At 40.7% G+C, this 23,804-nt stretch overlaps 1 protein-coding gene across 4 annotated transcripts in view; it reads left to right on the top strand.

The window, feature by feature from the left end:
- ndrg4 (NDRG family member 4) overlaps positions 1–23,804 on the top strand; it is a 160,330-nt gene that overhangs the window by 132,267 nt on the left and 4,259 nt on the right. For 2 of the 4 annotated variants that reach the window (XM_048546331.2, XM_048546332.2), the window contains 7 exons: positions 5,224–5,327; positions 6,150–6,206; positions 9,774–9,825; positions 10,847–10,894; positions 14,635–14,670; positions 15,236–15,287; positions 22,977–23,015. In XM_048546331.2, the coding sequence (XP_048402288.1) occupies positions 5,224–5,327; positions 6,150–6,206; positions 9,774–9,825; positions 10,847–10,894; positions 14,635–14,670; positions 15,236–15,287; positions 22,977–23,015 (388 nt within the window). The remainder of the gene's footprint in view (positions 1–5,223; positions 5,328–6,149; positions 6,207–9,773; positions 9,826–10,846; positions 10,895–14,634; positions 14,671–15,235; positions 15,288–22,976; positions 23,016–23,804) is intronic. The other 2 variants (XM_048546330.2, XM_048546333.2) reach the window with 1 other exon arrangement.

The following is a 23,804-nucleotide window of genomic DNA, read 5'->3' as shown; positions in this document are numbered from 1 at the left end:
GCGTGATTGGAAAGGACTTCAATGTATGAATTACTAGCCAAAGAAATTGGCTTGAATGTAGAAAAAAGCTAGAACGAACTGAATCTGTCACCAGCAGTCCTGAGTAAATGAACATAGTTTTGCAGGAGACCATATAATCTAACTGGGAGGGTGTGGGGGGGGGGTCAGTGGGTGGGGGCGGTGCGGTGGTGAGGGCTGATGGCCTAGTGGTATTATTGCTGGACTATTAAACCAAGACCTAGGTAATGTTCTGGTGACCCAGGTTGGACTGGCAGAGAGTGGAATTTGAATTCAATAAAAATGTGGAATTAAGAGTCTAATGATTGTCATTGCTGATTATTGTTAAAAACCCATCTGGTTCACTAATGTTCTTTTAGGGAAGGAACTGCCATCCTTACCTGGTCTGGCCTACAAGTGAATCCAGACTCTCAGCAATTCAGTTGATTCCTGACAGCCCTCTGAGAATTTAGGGATGGGCAATAAATGCTGGCCAAGCTAACGATGCCCTCCTCCCCTGAATGAATAAAAATAAATTGTTGAAAATAACACAGGATCATGTTCTGTCAGAGGCTTTGGAGTTGGCAAAACAATAATGGTTCATTGCAAAAGTGCTTAAGTAGAATTCACACATGGAATAGCTGTATCAAAGATCGCATTGGAAATCATGGATAAACATTTGGTTTCTCTAATTGATAATTAGGAAGTTCACAAAATTTTCCACAATGTTTAGATGCCAACAACATTAGGACAATAGGTAAAAGTGGAAAAAGATAATACTGTGTTCAGTTTTTTTTCTGGGAAAACATTGAGCATAAGTCAATTTTCAATGAAATGGGAAAACTGAAATTCGAGTAGGAGATTGTGAAGTGAGGGCAATGTAAATTTTAACAGTTCCACATATCGAGAGCAATGGGATCAGCGCTTTTATGGAAGTGCAGGGGTGTTGAGTTAGCAGGCAGGGATAAACCTCCATGTTAGTCAGAACATCAAAGAATGTAGCAATGAAAATTCTTTTATCAAGAGCGCTGACAGAAGAGTTGGTGCAGAAACATGAATTTCAAAGATTAGCTCTCTGGATGCAGCTTTTAACTGCCATTATTTTGAAGAGGAGTGGATTTGCAGTGGGTTGCAAAAGACAAGTTTGAAGCAGTGGCTTCAGGAGAGGTGGGATGACAGCCCTTGAAACCAATATTTGATGAATTTGTATTTACCGCTTCTCGGAGCACATTACACTGAGTTAGAATTTAAGATAAAGTTGAACTGCAAACTAAACTTGTATCAAAGGTAGAATGGCATATTATTACCTTATGAGATGGGAAAGGTTACGATGCAATGTAATAATTTAGATGAAGTGTCAGTATTTTGTATAAGAGTTAGGATATAGTGAGATGGTGTAGTAATTATGATGTTACATTTAATAAACATTGTGAGAATGGGAGATAATATACTTAAAAGAACATTAAATTCAGGGACAGGCCCTTTGGCTCACCATGTCTGCACTAACCATGATGTCATTGCAAACTAATTCCATCTGCCTGCGCATTGTCCATGTTGTTCTATTCCCTGCCTGTTCCATGTGTCTGCCTAAGTGCCTCTTCAATTGTTGCTGTTGTATCTGCTTCCACCACCTCCCCTGGCAGCGCATTCCAGGCACTGTGTAAAATACTTTGCTTTTAAGGTTTTGGAGTAGATTTGTAGCTTGGGTTGTGGGTGTTGAGGTTGGTTGGCTCTTCGAGCAGGTTTGTTGTTCCACAGACGTTTCATTACCATGCTTGGTAACATCCTCAGCGCAGCCTCTGATGGACCGTCGGTGTGTTACCAGTCACGGTAATGAAACGTCTGCGGAACAACAAACCAGCTTGGCGAGCCAACCAACCTCAACAATATTTTGCCTTGTATGTCTCCTTTAAATTTTCTCCCTCCTACCTTTAAAGCTGTGCCCCTTCGTATTTGACATTTCCAACCTGGGAAAAAGACTCAAACTGTACACCTGCCCCACCTCTCAAGTTTATATCTTTCTATCAGATTGCCCTCTCAGCCTCTAACACTCTAGCGAAAACAATACAAGTTTTTCTAACATTTCCTTGCAGCCGATATACTCTAATCCAGACAATAGCCTGCAAACCTCTCGCACCCTCTCCAAAGCCTCCACATCATTCCTTTAGTATGACAACCAGACTGCATACAATACTCCAAATGCAGCCTAATCACAGTTTTATGCAGCTGCAACATGACTTGCCAACTTTTATATTCAGTGCCCCAACCAATGAGGGCAAGCATGCTGTACACTTTCTTCACCAGAGTATCCATTTATGTTGCCACTTTCAGGGAGCTATGAACTTGCACTCCAAGATCCCTGTGTATGTCAGTACTCCTAATGTTCCTTATACTGTATATTTTCCTCTTGCATTTGATTTGCCAAAATGCAACATCTCTCACTTGGCTGGATTAAACTCCCATCTGCCATTTCTGTGCCCAACTTTCCAACTGATCCAAATCCTGCTTTATTCTTTGATAACTTTACTCACATCCACAACTCCACTAATTTTTGTGTCACTTACTAATAATTAATAATTAAACTGCCTACATTTCCATCCAAATCATTTATATACATTATAAACAACTGAGGTCCCAGCAGTGATCCTTGCAGAACACCACTAATCACTGACCTCCATTCAGAAAAAACAACTATCCTCAGTCTTCTATGACCAAATCAATTTTATATCAAACTTATCAACTTAGTGTGGATCCCATGTGACTTAATTTTCTGGAGCAGCCTACCATGAGGGACATTGTCAAATGCTTTAGTAAAATGCATTTAGACAACATCCAGTGTACTATTCTCATCAATTACCTTTGTCACTTCCTCAAAAATCTCAATCACATTTGTGAGACTAGACCTCTCCTGCACAGCACCATGCAGACTATCCATAATATGCCCATTTCTTTCCAAATGCGAGTAAGTTCTGTCTCTAAATATTATCTCCAATAGTTTCCCTATCATTGATGTAAGGTTCACCGGTCTGTAATTCCTTACATTATCCCTGTTGTTCTCCTTAAACGAAGGAACACCTTTGGCTGTTCTCTAGTCTTGTGGGACCTTGCCTGCAGCTGAGGAGTATTCAGAGATCTCTGTCAAGGCCCCAGCAATCACCTCCCTCGCATCCGTCAGTATCCTGAGATAGATCCCATCAGGCCCTAGGTCTTAACTACCTTAATTTTTTTTCAAGACACACAGCACCACTTCCTTAATGTCTATATGCCTTTGAACATCAGCATACCTCTATCTCAGCTTACAATCATTCATATCCTTCACTTTGGTGAATGCCAATATGAAATATTCATTAAGGACCTCACCAAATTCCTCCCATTCCATGCATAAATTCCCTTGTTGGTCCTTGAGTGGATTTACCCCTTATCTACCCTCTTAATCCTAATATATCTATAAAACGCCTTAGGATTCTCCTTTAATCTTACTTACCAAAGACATTTCATGGCTCCTTTTAGCCCTCCTAATTCATTGTTTAAGTTATTTTCTGCTCCCTTTATATTTTTCAAGGTACTTGTCTGATTTGGTTTAGGATTTGAGATGAATGAAATAATTCCAAGATATTGGCTTATTTGCTGTGTCATCTGAAATAAATAATTGTTTCCAAATCATTTTTATTTAAAATAACGTGCATTGCATTGACAGGAAACAAGCAAACGAGATATAAACTTGCATTTAATATAACTTCTGTGGAATTTCAGAATTTATAGTGTTTGTGAAAGTGCTGCACAGCCAATGAATTGCTTTGATGTTTGAGCAAAAGCCGGAATAACATAAACAAACAAATGTACTGTTTTTATGTTAAAGGATAAATATTGGCCAAGACACTGGGATAACATCCTTCCCCATATTGAAATTGTGCACTTTACTCTTCCATACCACCAGCGAGGGCAGACACCCTTCCCTTTAATGTCACATCTGCATGTGTTGTCAGACGTGCCAACATTTGGGTGACACATTAAAGTGAGGCCTTTGGTTCTGCATTAGATTACCTCCCTAGATGAGCTGCTCGGTTCTGTGGAGTGGGATGTGAACCCACAATGTTTCTGACTCTGTTGCCGCAGTGCTGATCAAACATATAATACGTGTCCAGTTTGGGTTCAGACTTTTAACGGAGCAAGATTCAAGGCTTACACTAAAACAGAAATTGCTGGAAAAGCTCAGCAGGTCTGGGGTTCTGAAGAAGAGCCATTTAACCCAAAATGTTAACTCTGATTTCTCACCACAGATGCTGCCAGACTTGCTGAGCCTTTCCAGCAATTTGAGTTTTTGTTTCTGATTTAGAACTTCTGCAGTTCTTTCAGTTTTTATTCAGAATTCAAGACTTAAATGCTTTAGGAAGAATATTATTTAAGTGGATGAAAATATTCCTGATGTAGGCAATTATTTTCACTACTACACTCAACCCCTGTTCCTCTACCCATTGCCACCATCTCTGCTGATCACTACAACTCTACAAAGCTCTAACAAGATTTTCCTATTCTTTCTGCTAACAGACTATGTAAGGCAGTATATATAGCTGACTTTGGCTATGTATGTTTGAGTTCTTCTAGTCCAGGTTTTAAGCAGGCTGGTTTAACAGATAGCAATTCTGAAAATGCCCATTTGAAGCCTTAGATGATATCTCTGCAAACAATGAGCAATCGGTTTTCACAGGTGTGATACCTGATGTGTGCCACCTTCCTGCCCAGCATCACTATAAACAGATGAAATACATTTGCTGTGTGTAGAGCCATACTGTCTGCTAAATGGCTGCTACATTAGCTTATTAAGACTTAAACTCTACACTTCAGAGTAACTCATTGTTGTGAAGCACTTGCAGTTTAATAAACTGCTGTAGAAATTGAAGTGCGTCTTTTATCGAATTGGCTGATAAGAGCTGCAGGGTCCAAAAAGGGACTAACAAGCTATAGGAAGGTCCAAGTCTGGGAGGGGGTTGAGGGAGGAAATTTATGGTTAGGACACCTGAGTCTAGTTGCTGACAGATCCTGTACTTTAGGGATGCCCGCTTGTGTGAGGTGTCACTGGATGGCCTGTGCCCACTCAGTCATACCCAACATGGGATTGATGTCTTTGAGAGTACAGAGAACGAGATCCGTTTTCTGGAAAAAGCAGGAGGTGGAGACGGTAGTCAGCAAAGTGGTGTGTAACAGTGTTTCTACCTCCTGTCTCAGGAGGAACTGATGAACAATACGGAGCTGGTGCAGAGCCTCCGACAGCAGATAGGAGCTAACGTCAACCAGAGTAATCTGCAGCTCTTCTGGAACATGTACAACAGGTAACACGATGAGAGGCACTCCTCAGTGCAGGGAATTCTGTCACAGCAACTCCTCCGTACAATTAATACTGTCATTAGCTTTCCACAATACAGGTAACAGTGTCACACTCCTCAGTACAAGTAATACTGCCACAGATAGACCTAGTAAGGACAACATTGTCATGGGTAATACTTGATACAGACGCCATTTCAACAGACAGAGTTCATTTTGGCAATATTGATATAAAGTTAGGGCTGAGCAATGAGAGCTGACATCATTTTATCTTAAGCACAGATTTCACCTCTGTGGAAGTGATAGTAAAAATTCAGTAGCTTTGATCTCACTTTATAAAAACTATTGGCTCCGGGCATTTAGAGCCATTATGTTTAATCTAAAAAAATGTTTACAATTTGCATTCTTTTCGCAAATGTGAATTTTCTGAAGTGACAGTGTAGACAGAGGCCATTCAGCCCATTGTGCCAGGCCTTTGACTGGACCAGTTCACTCCAGTTCCCTGTTTTATGCTGTCCTAATGTTGAAAAACTTCGTATGATTAACAAACAAATGCAGCAGTTGACTACTTGGGTTGAGACTAACACTTCAAAAGTTTGAGTTTAGTAGTTCCTTAGTTGAGATTATATGTAGGGGGCAAATTATCATCCGTATCCTGAGTCCCCAGAAGGAGGAAGCTCAGGAAAAGCGAATCCAGTCCCCTCTCGAGCAGTCTGAGCCATGATTAACACTCTGTGGTTCACGTGCATTCGTGTTCACTTGTTTCATGCAACGAAAATGGAATCACACTTGACTCATGCTTAAAGCTAATAAATGTTTCTTCTTGATAGTCGCAGGGATCTGGAAATGAACAGACCTGGAACTGTGGCCAATGCTAAGACTCTGCAGTAAGTATTGAACTCATCCCTCAGCTTATCATCCTCTTCAACTCTCCAGTCTGTCTGCAGCCATTCCATCTGTTGTCTGAATTTATAAAACACTGAATCATTCCTTATCCTTCAATCTTGAGTTCTTTCAGCTCCGGTATGAATATCCCTACCACTGACCCCACTGTGAAGGGATATAACCTTGTCACTGACTCCTTCTGATTGAAAAGGAAAAATTGTCGCCACCGAACTCATGACACCTACTCCACTGTGAGGATTATTCCCATCACTGGCCCAAATGTGAGTGGGAATATCCTTGATATTAGACCCAGTGTGAAGATGAGAAGTCTGTCACTGAACCAAGTGTGAGTGGTAATAACCCTGAGACTGGCCCCTGTGTGAGGATGGCTGGTCACTGGCACCAGTGTGACATGAATATTCCTGTCACAGGCTGCAGTGTGAAGATGAGAATTCTAGTCACTGGCCTCAGTGTGAGGATGGTTATTCCTTTCTTGGCCTGCAGAAGAGGTGAGTAGTCCAGTCACTGAGATCTGGTGGGGGGAGTGCTCCTGTTGCTGATACCACTTTCTCCGAAGGGAAATATTTCTTTAATTTTAGACTTTCATATTTTCTCATCCCTGTTTGGCTAATGTCCTTGCCTAGGTGAACTGAAATGTCTTGGAGCAGACACATCGAGTCTGCTCTTCCATTCAACCAGGTCTGATAAGTTTCTCAACTCCATTTTCCCACTTTCTCCCTGTAACCTTTGATCCCCTTACCTACCTATCTCTGTCTTAAGTATTCTCAATGACCTGGCCTCCACAGCCTTCTGTGGCAACAGATTTCATAGATTCACCACTTTCCACCTAAAGAAGTTTCTCCTTCTCTTCCCTTTTTACTTTAAGACTGTGTTTCTTAAGGTCCTAGTCTCTCCTGCTAATGGAAACACCTTCTCAACATCCGGCTCTGTCTGGGCCATTCGGTATTCTGTAAGTTTCAATTGGATCATTGCTTTTCCTGCTAAACTCCATCGAGTATAGGCCCAGAGTCCTCAAACATTTCTCACAAGCCTGTCATTCTGGGGATCATTCTCGTGATCCTCCTCTGGACCTGCTGCGGGGCCAGTATATCCTTCCTGAGATTTGGGTCCAGAAGTGCTTACAATACTTCAAACGTGGTCTGACCAGACTTTTAAAGCCCCATAACTACATCCCTGTTTTCATATTCCAGTCCTGTCAAAATAAATGCCAACATTGTATTTGCCTCCCTAACTACTGACTCAACCTGCAAGTGTACCTTAAGAGAATCCTGGACTCGGGCTTCCAAGTCCTTTTTGCATTTCAGATTACTGAATTTTCTCCCCATTTAAAAAACAGTGTATAACTCCATTCTTCCTCCCAAAGTGCATGACCTCACACTTTCCCATGTTGTATTCTATCTGCCTCTTCTTTGCCCACTCTCCTAACCTGCCTAAATCCTTCTGCAGCCTCCCTGCTGCCTCAATATTACCTGTCCCTGCACCGATGTTTGCATCATCTGCAAACTTAGCCAAAATGCCCTCAGTTCCGTCGTCTAGATCATTAATGTATAAAGTGAAAGTTGTGGTCCCAATACTGACCCTTGTGGAACACCATTGGTCACTGGCTGCCATTCCTGAGAAGGACCCTTATATCCCTGCCAGACAGCCAGTCTTCTATCGATGCTAGTACCTTGTCTCTAACACCACGGCTCTTACCTACTCAGCAGCCTCCTGTGTTGTCTTGTCAAAGGCGGCCTGTAAGTCCCAAGTAGATAACATCCATTGGCTCTCCTTTGTCTAACCTGCTTGTAACCCCTCAAAGAATTCTAGCAGATCCCATTAATTAGATCTAAGTCCCTGTTTTTACCCCTTTTTATTCTTGTCACATCACCTTTTGTTTTTCCCTTTTTGGAGACATAGTGGCACCACCACTATTGCTGTTGTTGGCTTGAAATACCCTTAGATAACCTCAGCTACCTCCTGTCTCTTTCTACATTGCACCATCAGGACACCATTACTTGCTACTGAGCAGCAGCACTGAACTGCCCTGCCCTCCTTGCTTACCAGTTTTTTTTTCTCTGATATTTGGCACCCACTGGTCGCTAAGCTTACCATTTGCTTCCCTCTCCCCATTCAGTCCATCTACCACTGTTCCTTTTGATCCCTGCCATTGGAATAACAATCAATGCCCTCTCTCTATGGAATATTGATTTTTTGTAAATGTAGCTCATCATCTCCTTGACCTCACTGTGAATCCTTCCCCTCCAAGAAGCTTCCATGTTTGGCTATAGTTTCTCACACACCCAGCGACATTGCATTTGTCACCAAGTCATACCTAGGTGTTTTTGCTACTCCTCCGGTGCCTTTCTTTCACCACCACCTTGTTCCAACCCCTTTTGACTTTCTCTCAAAATCCACATGTTCAACAGCCCCTTCCGACCACTCTACAGAATATCTTATTCTCGCTGATTTCAGTTAAATTTCAGTATCAGTTTATGGACATGCTTATTACTGAAATTGAAATTATTCACTTCCTGTATTGCTTTCTCATTTATCCTTGCATTTGCTGTGGATTTGCATTTTCTTTCAGAATTTCTCCTTTTCTTCCCTGATTTCTTCACTGAGCTTGTCTTGCACATGGTATCCACCTCTGGTCCAATAAGTTCTCCTGCCCAATGCCTGCTGACCACCCAACCTTCCTCTGCTGCTGCCATATAAACTGTTTCCACTCCTAAGAACATTCATTGAATGTTCTTTTCCATTCAAAACTGTTGTCACTACTTCACCTCGAAGAAAATCTCAATCTCTGCATCCTTGCAAATTATTCCTCCAGCTACAAACTCCTTCAGCTCATCTCTTTTATGGCTTGACTTACAGATTTCCCTCACAATGTTCCTTACCTATTTTCAATCATGAATGTATGAAATAAAATAGCTCCCAATTGAAGATTCAGTCAGCTGTAATGAGGGTGATAGTTGGTCCAACACTAAGCAGAGTGATTGTGCAAAATTCAGTTTTAAGAATGCAATTAAATACCTTTTGAGGAAAAGTGGAGCTCTCCTCACAAGGGTGATCAGAGTTGGTAAACTCTCAAAACATGTATATGATCAGCTAATCTCTATAGTTCTTCTGTTATGGGCTGGGGGTAATGAATCTTGTCAACGAATTTTGTACGAGCTGCATAAAATCTTTTAGGGAGTGAGTCTCTTACTTCTATTTATTTTCATTTTTCACATGGTGGAAATATTCTACACCAAAAACCGGGATCTGAGTGTTTCTTGAACCTTACTTACCCAACTCAGTGACAGTGGAGGTCACCCTCTTTCTTTCTTTTCTTTGTTCTGTGTGTCTGGGCCAGCTCACACTCTCGCTATGTTCGCAATTTGCAGCATAGAAAGTGGGCCAAGTGTGAGTGGGAGCCCTCACTTTGTTACTGCAATTCCATTGAAATGTTCCACTTAACCTTATATCGAGAAATGACCTCAGAGATGTGAGGTGTTGAATGATGCCATACTTTTTGAGAACTTGCAGGCACAAGAATGCACCCTGATTGTCTTATTTAATTTTAGGTGTCCAGTGATGCTGGTTGTGGGGGACAATTCCCCAGCAGAGGAAGGTGTGGTGAGTACAGGCAGTAAATCTGCATCACATCCACTGGCTGGCCAGGGTATTTTCTATATGTTCATCTCCTTGAAGCAAGAGAGAGTACTGCTATTTGTAAGGATCCAGTAACACTCAGGAACACTGCACAACAAAGGAGCAGTCCTCATTTTTCTGCCACGATTTCAATGCTCCCTCATATTTTGTTTTCAGTGTGCAGATCTCTAAGTTCTGTATGTGGCATTGACTTCTGAAACTTTGGTGCACACAAAACCTTTCTAGTGTATGTGTGGCAGCAAATCTTAGAAGGAGAGTTGTTTTGATTCTATCCCTGTTTGTCTCCATAGTACGCATCTGAGCAATGCAACTGATGTGCCTTTTTCCCAGCTCCTCGTACATGTTGGGTTATGCATGACATTATTTTGCTAGGTTTGATATATGTCTTACTCAGTTTGATTTTCAATGAATTATAGCACTAGTAGATGACCTTAGTTTTCCTACAAGTATTGCCAAATGGGATTGAAGCTCCTGTCTAATATTCTAATTACCCTTAGTCCAAGATGAATCAATATCTAAAGATCTCTCAATATTACTCACCTTGAGATGAATTAATGTTCATTTTATCAACAAAGGCATGCAAAAATTCAGAAAAGGAAAGTGTCATAAGATATTAGTCCAATACTTGCAACAACTGCATGCCATTTGCAACATATTTAGTTGACCCATAACCCAGAGAATAACTGAAAAGCAATTGACAGTGAAGGAAGGAATGCCCTGGTTGATGTGAGTAGTGGCATGGTACATGTACAGTAAAAGTTCCTCCAGTAAGCACTTCTGACAAAGTTACAAATATATCATCATGTCATTTTGGAACTCAAATACTGAGCAGAGGAATTTTCATGAACATATGTACAATATTAGAGCACATATTGACCAAGAATGTTCTTGTCTCTATTTTGGGAAATAGAATTAGTGCTTATAACCCGTTACATATTCTATCATTCATCTTGCTTTTGTACTAATGCTGCCTTTTCAATCCCAGGTGGAATGTAACTCCAAGCTGGACCCAACTCAGACAACTTTCCTCAAGGTACTGAATGTCTGGATTAGCTGTAATCTTAAAACAGATGGCAGTTAAACGCATTGGAACGTTCTAGCCACCCCAGAGATGTGGTATAATATGCCAGAGCAATTTAATTAAAATAAAGGAAAAAAAGTGAACAATTTCTTTACAATTAAACTAACCCAGATTATTAGCTTAAATTTTTAGAATTTAGAATTTGCTTTATTGTCACGTGCATTCGAATGAGTGCAGTGAAAAGTTTGCAATGTTACTGCTTATGCACCATCTTAGATACAAGATTCTTAGCTACAGATACTTAAGTATTTTGTGCAAAATTGAAAGAAGAGTAAATCCAGCATAAGAATAAATTGGAAAAACAAGTACTTGAATTACAGTCCCTTTCACCCAGGTCTGTGCCAGTTCTAGCCTCCAGATTGCAGCAGGCCAACTGTCCCTACCACGCTGGGCTTCAAAACATGAAGCCTCGCCTCTAATCTGCAAGGGCCTCACCTCCCTGCCGAGACCTCCAGTCCAGGACTCATCTTCGGGACTTGCCCTCCCTGCGATGGCCTCCAGTCTGGGTCTCGCCTCTTTCCTGCAATTTCCTCCGGTCTAGGGTCTCCCCTCCTCTAGTCCCGTATGGGTAAGTTTAAAATTAGATGTGTGAGAAGAAAGGAGAGAAAGAAAAAGTACGTGTGGAGCATAGGTGTGAGTACTTGCTGATGTAAAGGTACAGGACAGTTGGGTGGCCTGGATCTAATCTCATTTAGTGATATTCTTATTTCTTGCAATGCATATTGATTTATTGGATGAATGTGGAGACATTGATAAAACAACATTTATTGACTGCTCTTTGATGTATTTGTTGGCAGTAGAAGCCAAGCATTTGGACAAGGCCAGGAAGAGGTGATTTGTGGCCTTTTCTGTTGCATGTTAATAAAAGAAAGTGATTGCTGGCTATCTAGAAGCTTTTTTGGTCTTTTACTGGTCATAATCCATAAATTACCATATTTATTAAGTTCATTTTCACAAGTAGCTATGGCTAACACCATACGAAACTCCAGAATTACTTTGTCAAGCTAGAAAGTGTTATGTAAAGAACACAGGCTCAGATCTTTGAGCGGGTCAATCAGTAGTAGCAGCTCCTAATTTGCTAACCCAATAGAACAAAGGTATCTGGATTCTATATCCTATCTATGCTGAGTCACCTGATCTTAGATGGGATGATGGGAGAAGTACAACAAATAACATTTTAGTGTTTTAGGGTTAGAGAGGATCATTGCCAACTCATCAGTATCTGTTGGGAGTGACTGGAAATGATGCACAGGTGACAATGGAATGGAATTGGACTTGTCTTTGAAACCCTCCTTAGTTGAATAGCTTGATGAAGCATGGCTAATTGAGTGACCAACATGAAGGGAATACAGCTCCGCATGTCTTAAAGAATAGCTGTGACCTGTCAGATCCAGTCAGACTGTAGAGTCATTTTGGCACAGAATGATGCCATCCAGTTCTCTCTGCAGAACAATGCATTCAGTTTGTGCAGTTCATATTCTCCCACTCTATCCTTTGGCCTGCAATAACTTCCTCTTCTTTTCCTTCTGAGATTATTGATCATCTCTGTTTCAACCACCTTCGTTGCTGCTCATTGTAAAAAAAAAAGTTTGACTTCACATCCCCTGCATCTTTTGCCCATAATCTTACAACTATTCCCTTTAGTCCTGGTAATTTCAGTCATTGGAAACTGCATTCCGATGCCTGCTTTATGTAAACCCTGGCTCCAACAGATCTCTTCTCCATTTCCTTTGCTCCAAGAAAAATCCAATTTCTTTAATCAAGTTTTGCAGCCATAATCCCTCGTCCCTGGAACCAACATGAAACAGATTTGAGAAGACTGTTTGGGGCTAGTTGAGATGGTGAGACTTGAGGCTTCACATGTGCACTGGGAATTTTCACTTTCCTTTACCACGTGCTGACTGTTATGTGTGGGTTTCAGCAACTCAGTTTCCATAGTCCTTAGTTTGATTCTACAGTGATAATGCTGTTTGTTTCTTTTGTACTTAGATGAAGCATCTCTTCTTTGTCAAACAATGTGAAAAGCCCATTTAGTAATTGTATATTTTCTTGAGTAAGTACCTCTTACTCAAGTAACTTTCACCTTGATGATTACTGGGACAACACTTTTTTTTTTATTATTAGGTTTTAGTCTTTCTGACCCAGTTGATTTAGGGCGAGAGAGATTTGCCTCCCTTGAGGATAAGGAATAGTTCCAGCACTCTGTCAACTGAACCAAGGTATTCATGGGTCTCATTCATCAAACAGGAGTAAGCAATCGAAGGTCTCATTAATTCAACCGCATCTCACACTTACGAGTATTATTTACCCAACATATCCAGGAAGTATATACCCCCTCACCTCCATTCAAGGCAATAAAACAAATCTTTGACATCAAACATCAGTTCACCTGCACATCTGTCAACTTGGTATACTGCATCTGCTGCGCCTGATGTGGCCTCCCGTACATTGGTGAGACCAAGTGGAGACTGTTGTGTAGAACATCTGTGCTCTGTACACAAAAAACAACACCTTCTGGTTGCAAAACATTTTAACTCCTTCTCCCACTCCTTGGATGACATGTCGATCCTGGGCCGCCTCCAGTGCCACAGTGATGCCACCTGCAAACTGGAGGAACAGCACCTCATATTCTGCCTCAGAAGCCTACAGCCTGATGGCCCCAGTGTGGATTTTTCCAGTTTCAAAATCTCCCCACACCTGGTCTCATCCCGTGACCAACCCTCCCCCTCATCCACACCACCTTGACCTGACACAACCTGTCTATCTTCTTCTCTCCAACCTATCCTCCCATCCCACTTCACTGACCATCCTGACCTCTCCCTACCTGCAGTCATCTATCACCATCCCACTAATCTTCCCCAGCCCCACCCCTCCTCCTCTATTTATTTCTGAGCTCCCCTCCCCCTCCCCATTTCTGAAGAAGGGTCCCGACCCAAAACATGAGCTTTCCAGTTCCTCTGCTGCCTGGCCTGCTGTGTTCCTTCAGCTTCACATTTTGTTATCCAAATATATGCTTTGCTCATCCCAAGAGTAACACAATGATGAGCCTTCATTGCTTCAACAGATGTAGGCAATTATAGGCATCATTCATTAAATGGAGCTAAATAATGATGTTACATACTCACACTGAACATGAGATATTCATTAAATAAATTCACAGTCACAAGTTAGACAGTTGACAAAGCTCATTTTTGGGTTTTTACCCAAAAACTTACCATTGGACAATTTCCCAACAGATATAAACTGCAATTATTCATTAATCCTATTATTCTCACAACCAGTTCAGGCTGCCATGGGATACTCCTTCAGCTTTGAAATGGACCATTGATACAGTGGTGCCAAATTGCTATGGGGCACATGCTAAAATAAGCATGAGAGGTCCATCCTATGGGATACTTATCCAACAAAGACAAATAAATAAGATGAATAGATAGGCAATCTTTGTTAAGTGATAGAACTGATGTATAATTGTTCTGAGTCTCGGTTACTCAAATGAAATTGGCGGAATCTGTTGAAAGAATTCCTAGAACATTAAATCGTAGAGTTTTTGCCCACAAGGTAAAGTCCATATCGGGAGGTTTGTGTGAGCTCAGGGCAACAAATCTGTTATTATTCGGCTATTAAAGAAATTTTGCAGAAACATGCTATAACTGCTCCTTTTTGTTGTGATGACTCACTGTTTTATTTTTCAGATGGCTGATTCTGGTGGTCTGCCTCAGATCACACAGGTGAGTGATAGACAAACTGTCTGGATTCTCATATAGACAAGGCTGCGTTTATTCAGCTTTTCAGCTTGAATTCGGTGGAAGCTTTTTGGCTGAGGCCTGAAGACTCAGTCCAAGCTCCAAGAATTAAGAATTCCATGAGAAGAACCAAATTTCCACTGGAATTACAGTGCATGGTATAGGAGAAGATGGGGGAAAATGTTTGGCTATAACTCCGAGCAGTTTGAATTTGCCATCTTGCACAATTAAATCCAGGTCTGTCTAAATCTTTATTCCAGTGGTTCAAATGGGTAGCAGATTCCAACAAATGGCACAATTTGTAAAATATCAGGGATTTCTCTCACATTCCTGGCTAACGTTCTTTGTCTGTAAGAAGCGGACAGATTGGTGATACAGTTCATTGCTGAGCTATGCTGCTATAGAACATTGGTTGTATTTTTCTGTAACATTTTCTCAAATGTGTGAAACACTTTTAAGATGTCTTGATGCAATTGGGATTCTGCTTTATTTATAATCTCATGTTCAGTGTCCTCAGTCTTATATTAGTTTGTGTGTTTTGTTCCAACAGCCTGGAAAACTGACGGAGGCATTCAAGTATTTTCTGCAGGGCATGGGCTACAGTAAGTATCAAAACAAAAGGGCGCACAGCTAGGCTCATTACTTATGATCGGGTGCGAACAGTTGTTTTTCATCCTTCAGCTTTATTTATGAAGGAAATAACTAAATTCAGACAGAGTACATATTTGATATTGTAGGAAGCTTTTATATCTTGATGTTAGCTCACGGTCGAACTGTGTTATTGCTGGGGGTTACTCTCAGACAGACTGTATTCACCCAGGAGGTTACTCTTGGGCCATGCTTTATATCCCTGAAGTTAAACTCACAGCCAGATTGTGTTCACTCAGGGGTTTCTCTTGGTGAGATTTTTGGGATTTTCCACAACCTCATTGTTAAGATGTTCTCATCATTGAGAATTATGTGTCAGATTTTGTTGGTGAGAAGGATAATTTGGGGGTTTGGAAACAGTGGGAGAAAATGTCACAGTGATGAGTAGGGAGCCGGTGACCAGAATATATCATCTACTAGTTTGTGATTATTCAAACTACCAGTTCATCACAAAATACAGACTCCCAATGTCATCATGGTGTGCATTAGTATGCCTTTGACTCTGTATTTCCCTTTTGTGTCTGTTTACTCTTACGCATACCAAAATGTGTACTTATCTTTCTGGTTTTATGTCACATATCTGTATCTGAAAGGTGTGTTGTTACAGCTGAAGGATCATCCTTCTGATCAGCTTTCATACATTTCAGTGGCGTGTGTCTCAATCTCATAGTGACTGAGCATAATTTTGTTCTGGAATAAGTGAAACGTATGGTTTTCAAATTCACAGAATTTGCACTTTATGAAACAATTAGTCTGAAAAGCTTAAGTTGAAATGCTACGTTTTACAAAGCACTATTTTGTCACATAAATTGTCCATGAGTATAAGTCAATTCAGGAGTCTGTACTAACAGCACTTTAGAATAATACGTTAGCTTAAAAATCTGGTAAAGTGTCATCACCATGGGCCAGAACAGGAAGTACTATGGACATTCTTAACCATTAATTCCAAAATGTAATTTTTAAAGAGGCCTAATACATCCAGAAGTAGTTGTGGATGTAAATTATTTGGCTGTCCAGAGAGGGATTGATGTAATTAACACCTAAAATGTCAAAGAAACTTCACACAGACTGGCTATGATCTCTTGTGACTACAAAGATTATGAAGGATGGACAACCTCGTACTCAGCAGCAAGCCAAACCCTTGCATGTTGCATTCTAACTGCAGACGGCTTGCATTTTTCACTTTGAAAAATACACAAGGACTGTATATTTAAAAAATCAGTTTTATCTCTGCTGGAGTGGGCTTGTTGAACTAGCCTGGGTTCAAGTGTTAGTCTTCTGTGAAGGTTATTGTCGAAGGGCTAACTAGGGGATAGTTCTGTGTTGCAGATAAAGAACCTCTGTCACTCTGAATAATAGCAATCAGCTAGCTAGCAGCCGGACAAATGGAAAACCCTCTCATATTCCCAATTTTGGAAACTAATTTAAAGAAAATCAAATCTGGCATTAGAACCTCAACTGGTCAAAAAGAAATCTCCATTTCGACTGTTCAGCTACCACTATAAAAGATACTAGTGACCTCTCTTGCCTCAGCCACAATGTTCAGTCATCCACTCTTTGCGAACAGTTCAGGGGCTGATTTCCCTTTTTAACTTCTACCCTTTTTTTAGATTAACCTTTTATTTCTAATCTGTGTGAATGTTGCATTGTTAATTCTTCCCGTATTTAATAATTTATTATTTGGTAACTCTAGAAAACCTGCTTAAATCGGCTTTTAGAGCATTTGGTTTAGGAGAAAGGGAAAGGATTCTTTTCAAATAAATGTGGCAACTGTCTGAGGGGGTAGGTGAATAAAGAAGGGGAGCTAGTTCATCCATCCTCAAATGGTAGTTTAGCAGTTTGGGGTATCACATCTGGAAAAAAATCGGGGAACCTTGCCAGGGGTCTGGCTGTAACAAATTGGAGGCGGTTGCTGTGATTTGAATCCAGAGACAAAACTAAAGAATTGGAGTGCGTGAATTATGTTTGAAACTAATTTTAAGGGAAAATTGCACAAAGTTTTCTTGAGTTTATATTGCTCCAGTGTAGAAATGTCAACATTCGATGTTGGCACCTTTCTGGTAGAGTTAGGAGACATTACTTCTGAAGATTTAAATGTTACATCCCTCAGACAGTTAAAAGCTTTAGAAATGTATGTGGGATTAAAATTTTGCCTGAAAGCCTAAAATTTTAAAGGAGTGATGAATAGTTTACAGGTGGAAATTGATGACCATGATATGGATAGAGTTGCAAGATTGGGGCAGCAGAAATGAGCTTTTCATGAGAAAGAGACAGAGGAAGGAGCGAAGAGAGAAAATGTGGGGTGTCAAGAAATACTGCAGGAGTTTGAACTAAGACAGTCAAAGCTGAGGACCAGGACCTCTCTGTGCCCTCTGTGGAGGTACTACTGGTTCAGACTTAAGGTTGGCTCATTTAATTCCTAAATTGAGGAACAGAAGTAGAAATTATCTTGAAGTCGGTGGTGCAGCAGTTTAAGTGGCCAGTCTAACATTGATCCTTGTATTTGCAGAGTAAGCTGTCAGGAAAGTACATAAAGTTTACTGTTGCCTGTGGAAAGTACCATTGATTACAAGGCAGTTTAATAAAAGGCTACCTTAAATGTCTATTGGCTAATGCTGGAAATGTACCGTCAAAAATTCCAAATCCTTGGGATATTATCAGACTAGACCAAAAGTAACTGGAAAGTCTTAAGTGGCTCCCTTTTGACCAATGGGTACAGGCACTTACAGCAGAAGCTACTTACAAAATCTCTATATGGAATAATCACCTGAAGGAGTTTCAAAACTTCGTCTCTGTCCCAATAAAATTACATTTTGAGGAACAGAAAGTGATTGTGTCAACGGAAGCAGCCGTGTTGGCTGATTATATTGATGTGATCCACAAATGCCTATTCCAGAGAAACTCTCTCCTAGTCACCCACAGTCAACTGGAAAGGATAGATTTGGGGAGAGTCACAGGAAACCTGTGGAAGAGAGGGAAGTGCTGGGAGATCTCCTCAGGATGGAAAGGGTGTTGCTGAGATGAAAGGTGAAGCCACGAAACCTGTGCATTTTTAACTGCTGGTGTCAATGGGAAAAACCAGTGAGATTTATGGGGTCACTGTACAGAGACTGGTATTCAGTCAGGGAACATAGCAGACCAGGCTGTGGCTCTGACTGCAGTTGTGAGTTCCAGTAAATGCACTCCTGAGAAAACAGATGTATATCAACAAATTACCAGAATTTTGTATCTGATGAAAGGGTGGCCATGTTTTTCCAGGCTGAAGCAAGTAAGCCTACATTCATATTGCAGGAATCCAGGGTCAACCAAACCCTGCTGCTGGGACAAAGCGTTCCCCACCAGCCAGCGCAGTAAGTGCCAACGTAAACAGGATTGAAGGAGGGTGCATGCCCATCCCCTTTACTGGGTACTTCTGGAGTGTGACGTTATGTCATAATCAGTGACCGTAGGAGTGATACCTAGTTTGCCTGTGGACAGGTTCACCCTGCTCCTTGGCTATGACCTGTTAGATCAAAGGCAAATAGCATCCCCAGGGTATCAAAAGCCTGTTGAAGTCAGGAAGGTCAAACAGCTTCAGGAGAAAGTGCCTGGCATTTTCCCTGACTCCGTGATGACCTGATTTATGGCTGGATTAGCTTAGTCAGTGAAGGCTGAGGTGGTGCTGCTGCAAACAAGACTCTCTAATCTTCCTCTCTGAATTTGTTTTTAGAGTCCCAATAACCCAAGAAATAATAATAAATAGAATTCCTTGGTGGGCCAACAGACTGGCCCACTGTTAGAAGTACTGACTGAGACAGCTCAAACTGAAGCACTCCCAGAATTCTATTGTATTAAAAATGAGGTTCTAATGGAGAATCCCTCACAGCCCAGGAAACGAGACCGGACATGGATGAACCGGGTGGTCATGCTGCCAAAATGCCAGAGGGAACTAGCGCAGCCAGCTCATGAAGTTATTAATGCTGGGCATGTGTAAAATCCATGGTTGCGTCAACCAGCACTCCTATTGGCCAGAGCTCCAGTGGTACTAGATAGGTCTTTGCAGAATCTGCCTCGCTTGCCTGGTTCCATGAAAAAAACATGACATACAGTCAAACCTGCACCTATGATGCCCATGTCTACTTTTGGAGAACCATTCAGCAAGTCATTAGTAGTCTCTGTGTTTGATAACATAGCAGAATTTGAAAACAATTCTCATGAGCCTGTGAGTGCCCCAAGCTCATTTGAAAATCTTCCAGGGATTAAACAAAAACCATCGTCATGTCAGGGCCTTAGCTTTTTCGCCAGGGGCATTTTAGTGCTCCAGTACAAGTTGAGCCCTTAAAGGTCTGATTCAGTAGTCGTGTAGAGTAGCAAAGAAGCTTGGATAAGTCAATAATGATTGAGAATCTAGATCGGGGGAGAAAGGGGCCGTGTCATGTTAAATGATAAAGCAGGACCACAGCCAAGGAGGAGAGAAGCGGTTATGGCCTGTCCAGTTGCCACCTAACTAGAGGACGAGTGTAGCAGCAGGGATGAATTGGAGGGTATCTTCATCCATGAATCTCAAAAAGCTAGAATTAAAGTGTAGTGGGTAATAGGGAAGTCAAATGGAATGTTGGCCTTTATTTCAAAGAGAATGGAGCATTGATATAGAGAAGTTTTCCTTAAACAATACAAAGCACTAAGTCAGATCACAGCTGTAATACTGACATTTTGAGCCCCCTTATTTAAAAAAAGATATACCTGGCATTGGAGGCAGTCCAGAGAAGGTTCACTATACTGACACCAAGAATGGAGGTACTGTTCTGCAAGGGGAACTTGAGTAAGTTGGGCCTGTACTCATTGGAATTCAGAAGAATGAGAGGTGACCGTATCCAAACTCAAGATTCCTAAGGGACTTGACAGGGTCAATATGGAAAAGTTATTTTCCCCTTGTGCGAAAGTCAAGGCTCTGTTATGTTAGAATAAGGGATGTACATTTAAAACAGATAAAGAGGAATTTCTTCTGAGGGTAGTGAACCTGTGAAATTCTTTACTGCAGAAGGCTGTTGAAGTTTTTTTTAAGGCTGAGAGTTTCTTAATCAGTAAGGAAATCCAAGGTTGTGGGGAAAAGGCAGGATTATCAGATCTCATTGAATAGTGGAGCAGACTCCGTGGGCTATTTCTGCTCCAACATTTAATGGTCTTGATTGTGAGACATATTAAAAAAAATCAATCCTGTGGGGAATTTCTTCACTTGGTAAATTTGGTTGTTTTGGCTTATGGTTCCCCAGTTGAATATTAGAGCTTGGCACACTCCTCAGATGTTACTGATCTTTTAAGTATTTATGGTTGAATCATAGAAGAAGGCCAATTGGCCCACCATATTGGTTCCAACCTTTTTCACCCACTTCCTTGCTGTATTAAATGTACGTTTAAGATTCTTTCTGGTAATATATTCTTGATAATTTGTATTAAAAGCGATTGTTTGAAATAAAACCGGTTATTTTTTCAATGATCTCTTTCTATTGTTCCATACAATGTGGGTGTCACTGGCTAGGCCAGTATTTATTGCCAATCCCCAATTGACCTCAAAGTGTTGGCGAGCTGTCTTTGAGAACTACTGCTATCCATGTGGTCTAGGTATATCCACAGGGAAGTTAGGAAGGGAGTTCCAGGATTTTGACCCCGTGACAATGGAAGAACAGAACTATAATTCCAAATCAGGGTATTGTGTTGCTTGGAAGGGAACTTGTAGCTGTTACGTTCCTGTGCACCTGATACCCTTGTTTGTCAAGGTGATAGAGGCTGCTGGTTTGGAAGGTGCTGTTGGAGAAACCTTGGGGATATTGCCACTGTCTTCCTAGTGGAGTGGGTGAATGTTTTAAGTTGGTGGATGGGGTGCCAATTATGCAGACTGTTTTGTCTTGGATGAGATTGAGCTTCTTGAATTTTGTTAGAACAATACTGTACGCATCCAGCCAGGTGGAGAATATCTCATCACACTCCTGAATTATGTCTTGTAGTTGGTGTTTTGAGGAGTCAAGAAAATGGTTACTTGCTGCTACTTCCTAACTTTTGATCTATCGTTAGTACCCACCCACATTTATATAGCAGGTCCCACTATGTTTGTGGTCAGTGGTATTTCTAAGTTTATAGTGGGGCATTTTGGTCATGATAACGCTGTTGAACGTCAAGGGGAAGATAGTTAGTTAGATTTTTTTTTTGGTTTGCAATGTACTTCTGCAGCGTAAGGGTTTCTTGCCACCTATTTGGCCAAACCTGGATATTAAGAATGGTTTTGAACATTGTGAATGCATTCCCACATCTGAACTAACGATGAATGGAAGGTTATTAATGCAGTTCAAAACTGTAGGGCACAGTGAGGAATTCCTACAGTGATGCCCTGGAATTACGATAATTCACCTGTTATCAATGACAGCCATCTTCTCTTTTGTGAGGTATGATCCAAACCAGGAAAGTTTTCCTCCTGGTTATCATGGACTCCTTTATATGTTACTCCTTGCCATACAATTGTGTGGTGCTCTGTCCAAAGAATATTTATTAGTGAAATCTAGCTCAATGATTTAAAGCAAGTTGTCTTTACAAACACTGCACATTTGTACCTTGGGCCAAAGGAGAACTGTATTACGTTTAATCTGAAAATATGTCATAAACAAAGTGCATCAAAAATAACTTTTTATTGTATATGTGTGAACTTGAGCTCTGCATTCAACTCTTACTTACTGGAACTTATGGTACAAAATCCAGGTGAGTCCTGTAATTAGGTTTACATGATGCCAGCAATTACAGCATGTATACCCAAGACACTTCTGTAAGCAAGCAGCAAGAAAAACAGAAAGGGAAATTTTAGGAGAGTGAAGTTTAATTTTAATAAAAAGCTAATAGTTTAAAGATAACAAATGAACAACCTGCGGAATTAAAGAGAAGAGTAGGGTTTAGGCAGCCAATGTAAGTGGATGTGCTGGAAGCCAGAGGTCAGGACGTGCACAGAGTTGGACCTTATATAAGTGATGGGCAGGTTGAATTTACTGATAAGACTGTGACTTAAAGATTTAAGGAAAATGGGATTATAAGGCAAAAATGTCAAAATAGGCATGTTTAGTTGAGCAGAATAATTCTGTATACTGACAAGTTTTTGTAAAAGTTGTCCTGGAATTAGTGTCTGATTTGTTAAAAGTATAAATGTTGCACTGATATTGTATGTTCAGACTAATACAAGAAACCAGACCTGCTTTCACAGTTTCAGTGCTTGAGATCAATGGAAATGTGGACTGGACAAACATTCCCCACCAAAGACTCTTAAATAATATGCTAATCAAGCCTGGTGGAAACTGCTGTTTCAATTGTAGTGATATTAACTACCATATCTTCCAGTAATTTTATCTGGCCAGCTTGGGCTGTCCCTAGATTAATTGGAGTGAAATGCAGAATACAATGATGTGCTCATTAGGACTGATCACAGCAGTTTGCTACATACCTGGTTCAACTCAAAGCATCAGATGACCGTCCAATCTTCAATAAGATGAGGCATGTGATTTAGATGTCCCAGTTGTATGTCACCTTATGTACTTGTATGTGTTCCTGAATGGATGTAAGTCCATATTCATTCTTTGTGTTGATTGTAATGATCTGTGCTTCCTACCTCCTTATTTCATGCACAGTTGCATATTTAGTGGATAGACGGATGAGTAGTGGAGCAGGTACCTGTTTCTTCATGAACTACATTGCTTGCGCTAGAGCCTGTCTTTCCCTTTCTCTTGTCACTGCATGAGCTGTGCTTCTCCATTTGTAATCTTCACTTATTGTTTTGCTGCAGCTTGTAATAGCTAATGTACATCTTTCCCACGTTTATGTATCACTCTTTTTATTAGGCTCTAACTCAAACTAAACCCATAGTTATGTAATGTGAGTCACGAATAACTTGAGCTTTCTAAATTGCAAAGAATTTTTTTCCTTTTAAATAGAATGAAGTGCTAGATCTAGCTACGTATTCCACACCTACTGGATCTTGTGGAAATAAGGAATAAACCAATTGGTCGTGCAGTGAATATATTAAGTAATTACTGTTAGATACAAAAATCACAAACATATTTAGTAAGAAGCCTGTCTAATCATTCGTTATAACGTGGCTGAGGTAGCAGGGAGTAAAATATTTTTCCTCTTGTTTCGTTCAGTGCAACAGGTCTATTTCCACTCTGACAGTGCAGTATTCAGAGAGTGTTTTAAATTTTTCTAAAATGACATACAGACACCAAATGCTATTTTTAAAACACTTCTTTCACATTTTCTTCATATGTATCAGAATTTTCAGGTGTCAGGTATTGGGGATTGAAAAGCTCAAAGTTGTGGTGATTGTCGCATGAGCCACATGGCAGTTTCATCTCCTGTTATTTCTTTTAATAGCCAGAAAGTGACTGTCATTTCAACAATATTGACTTGTTCTATTTCCAAAAGGGAGACAAATCTGTAAGTACAATAACACTGTTACT

The sequence above is a fragment of the Stegostoma tigrinum genome, chromosome 16 (genome assembly GCF_030684315.1).
Source record: "Stegostoma tigrinum isolate sSteTig4 chromosome 16, sSteTig4.hap1, whole genome shotgun sequence".
Classification (NCBI taxonomy): Eukaryota; Metazoa; Chordata; class Chondrichthyes; order Orectolobiformes; family Stegostomatidae; genus Stegostoma; species Stegostoma tigrinum.
This window is presented reverse-complemented; position numbering and strand designations above follow the sequence as displayed.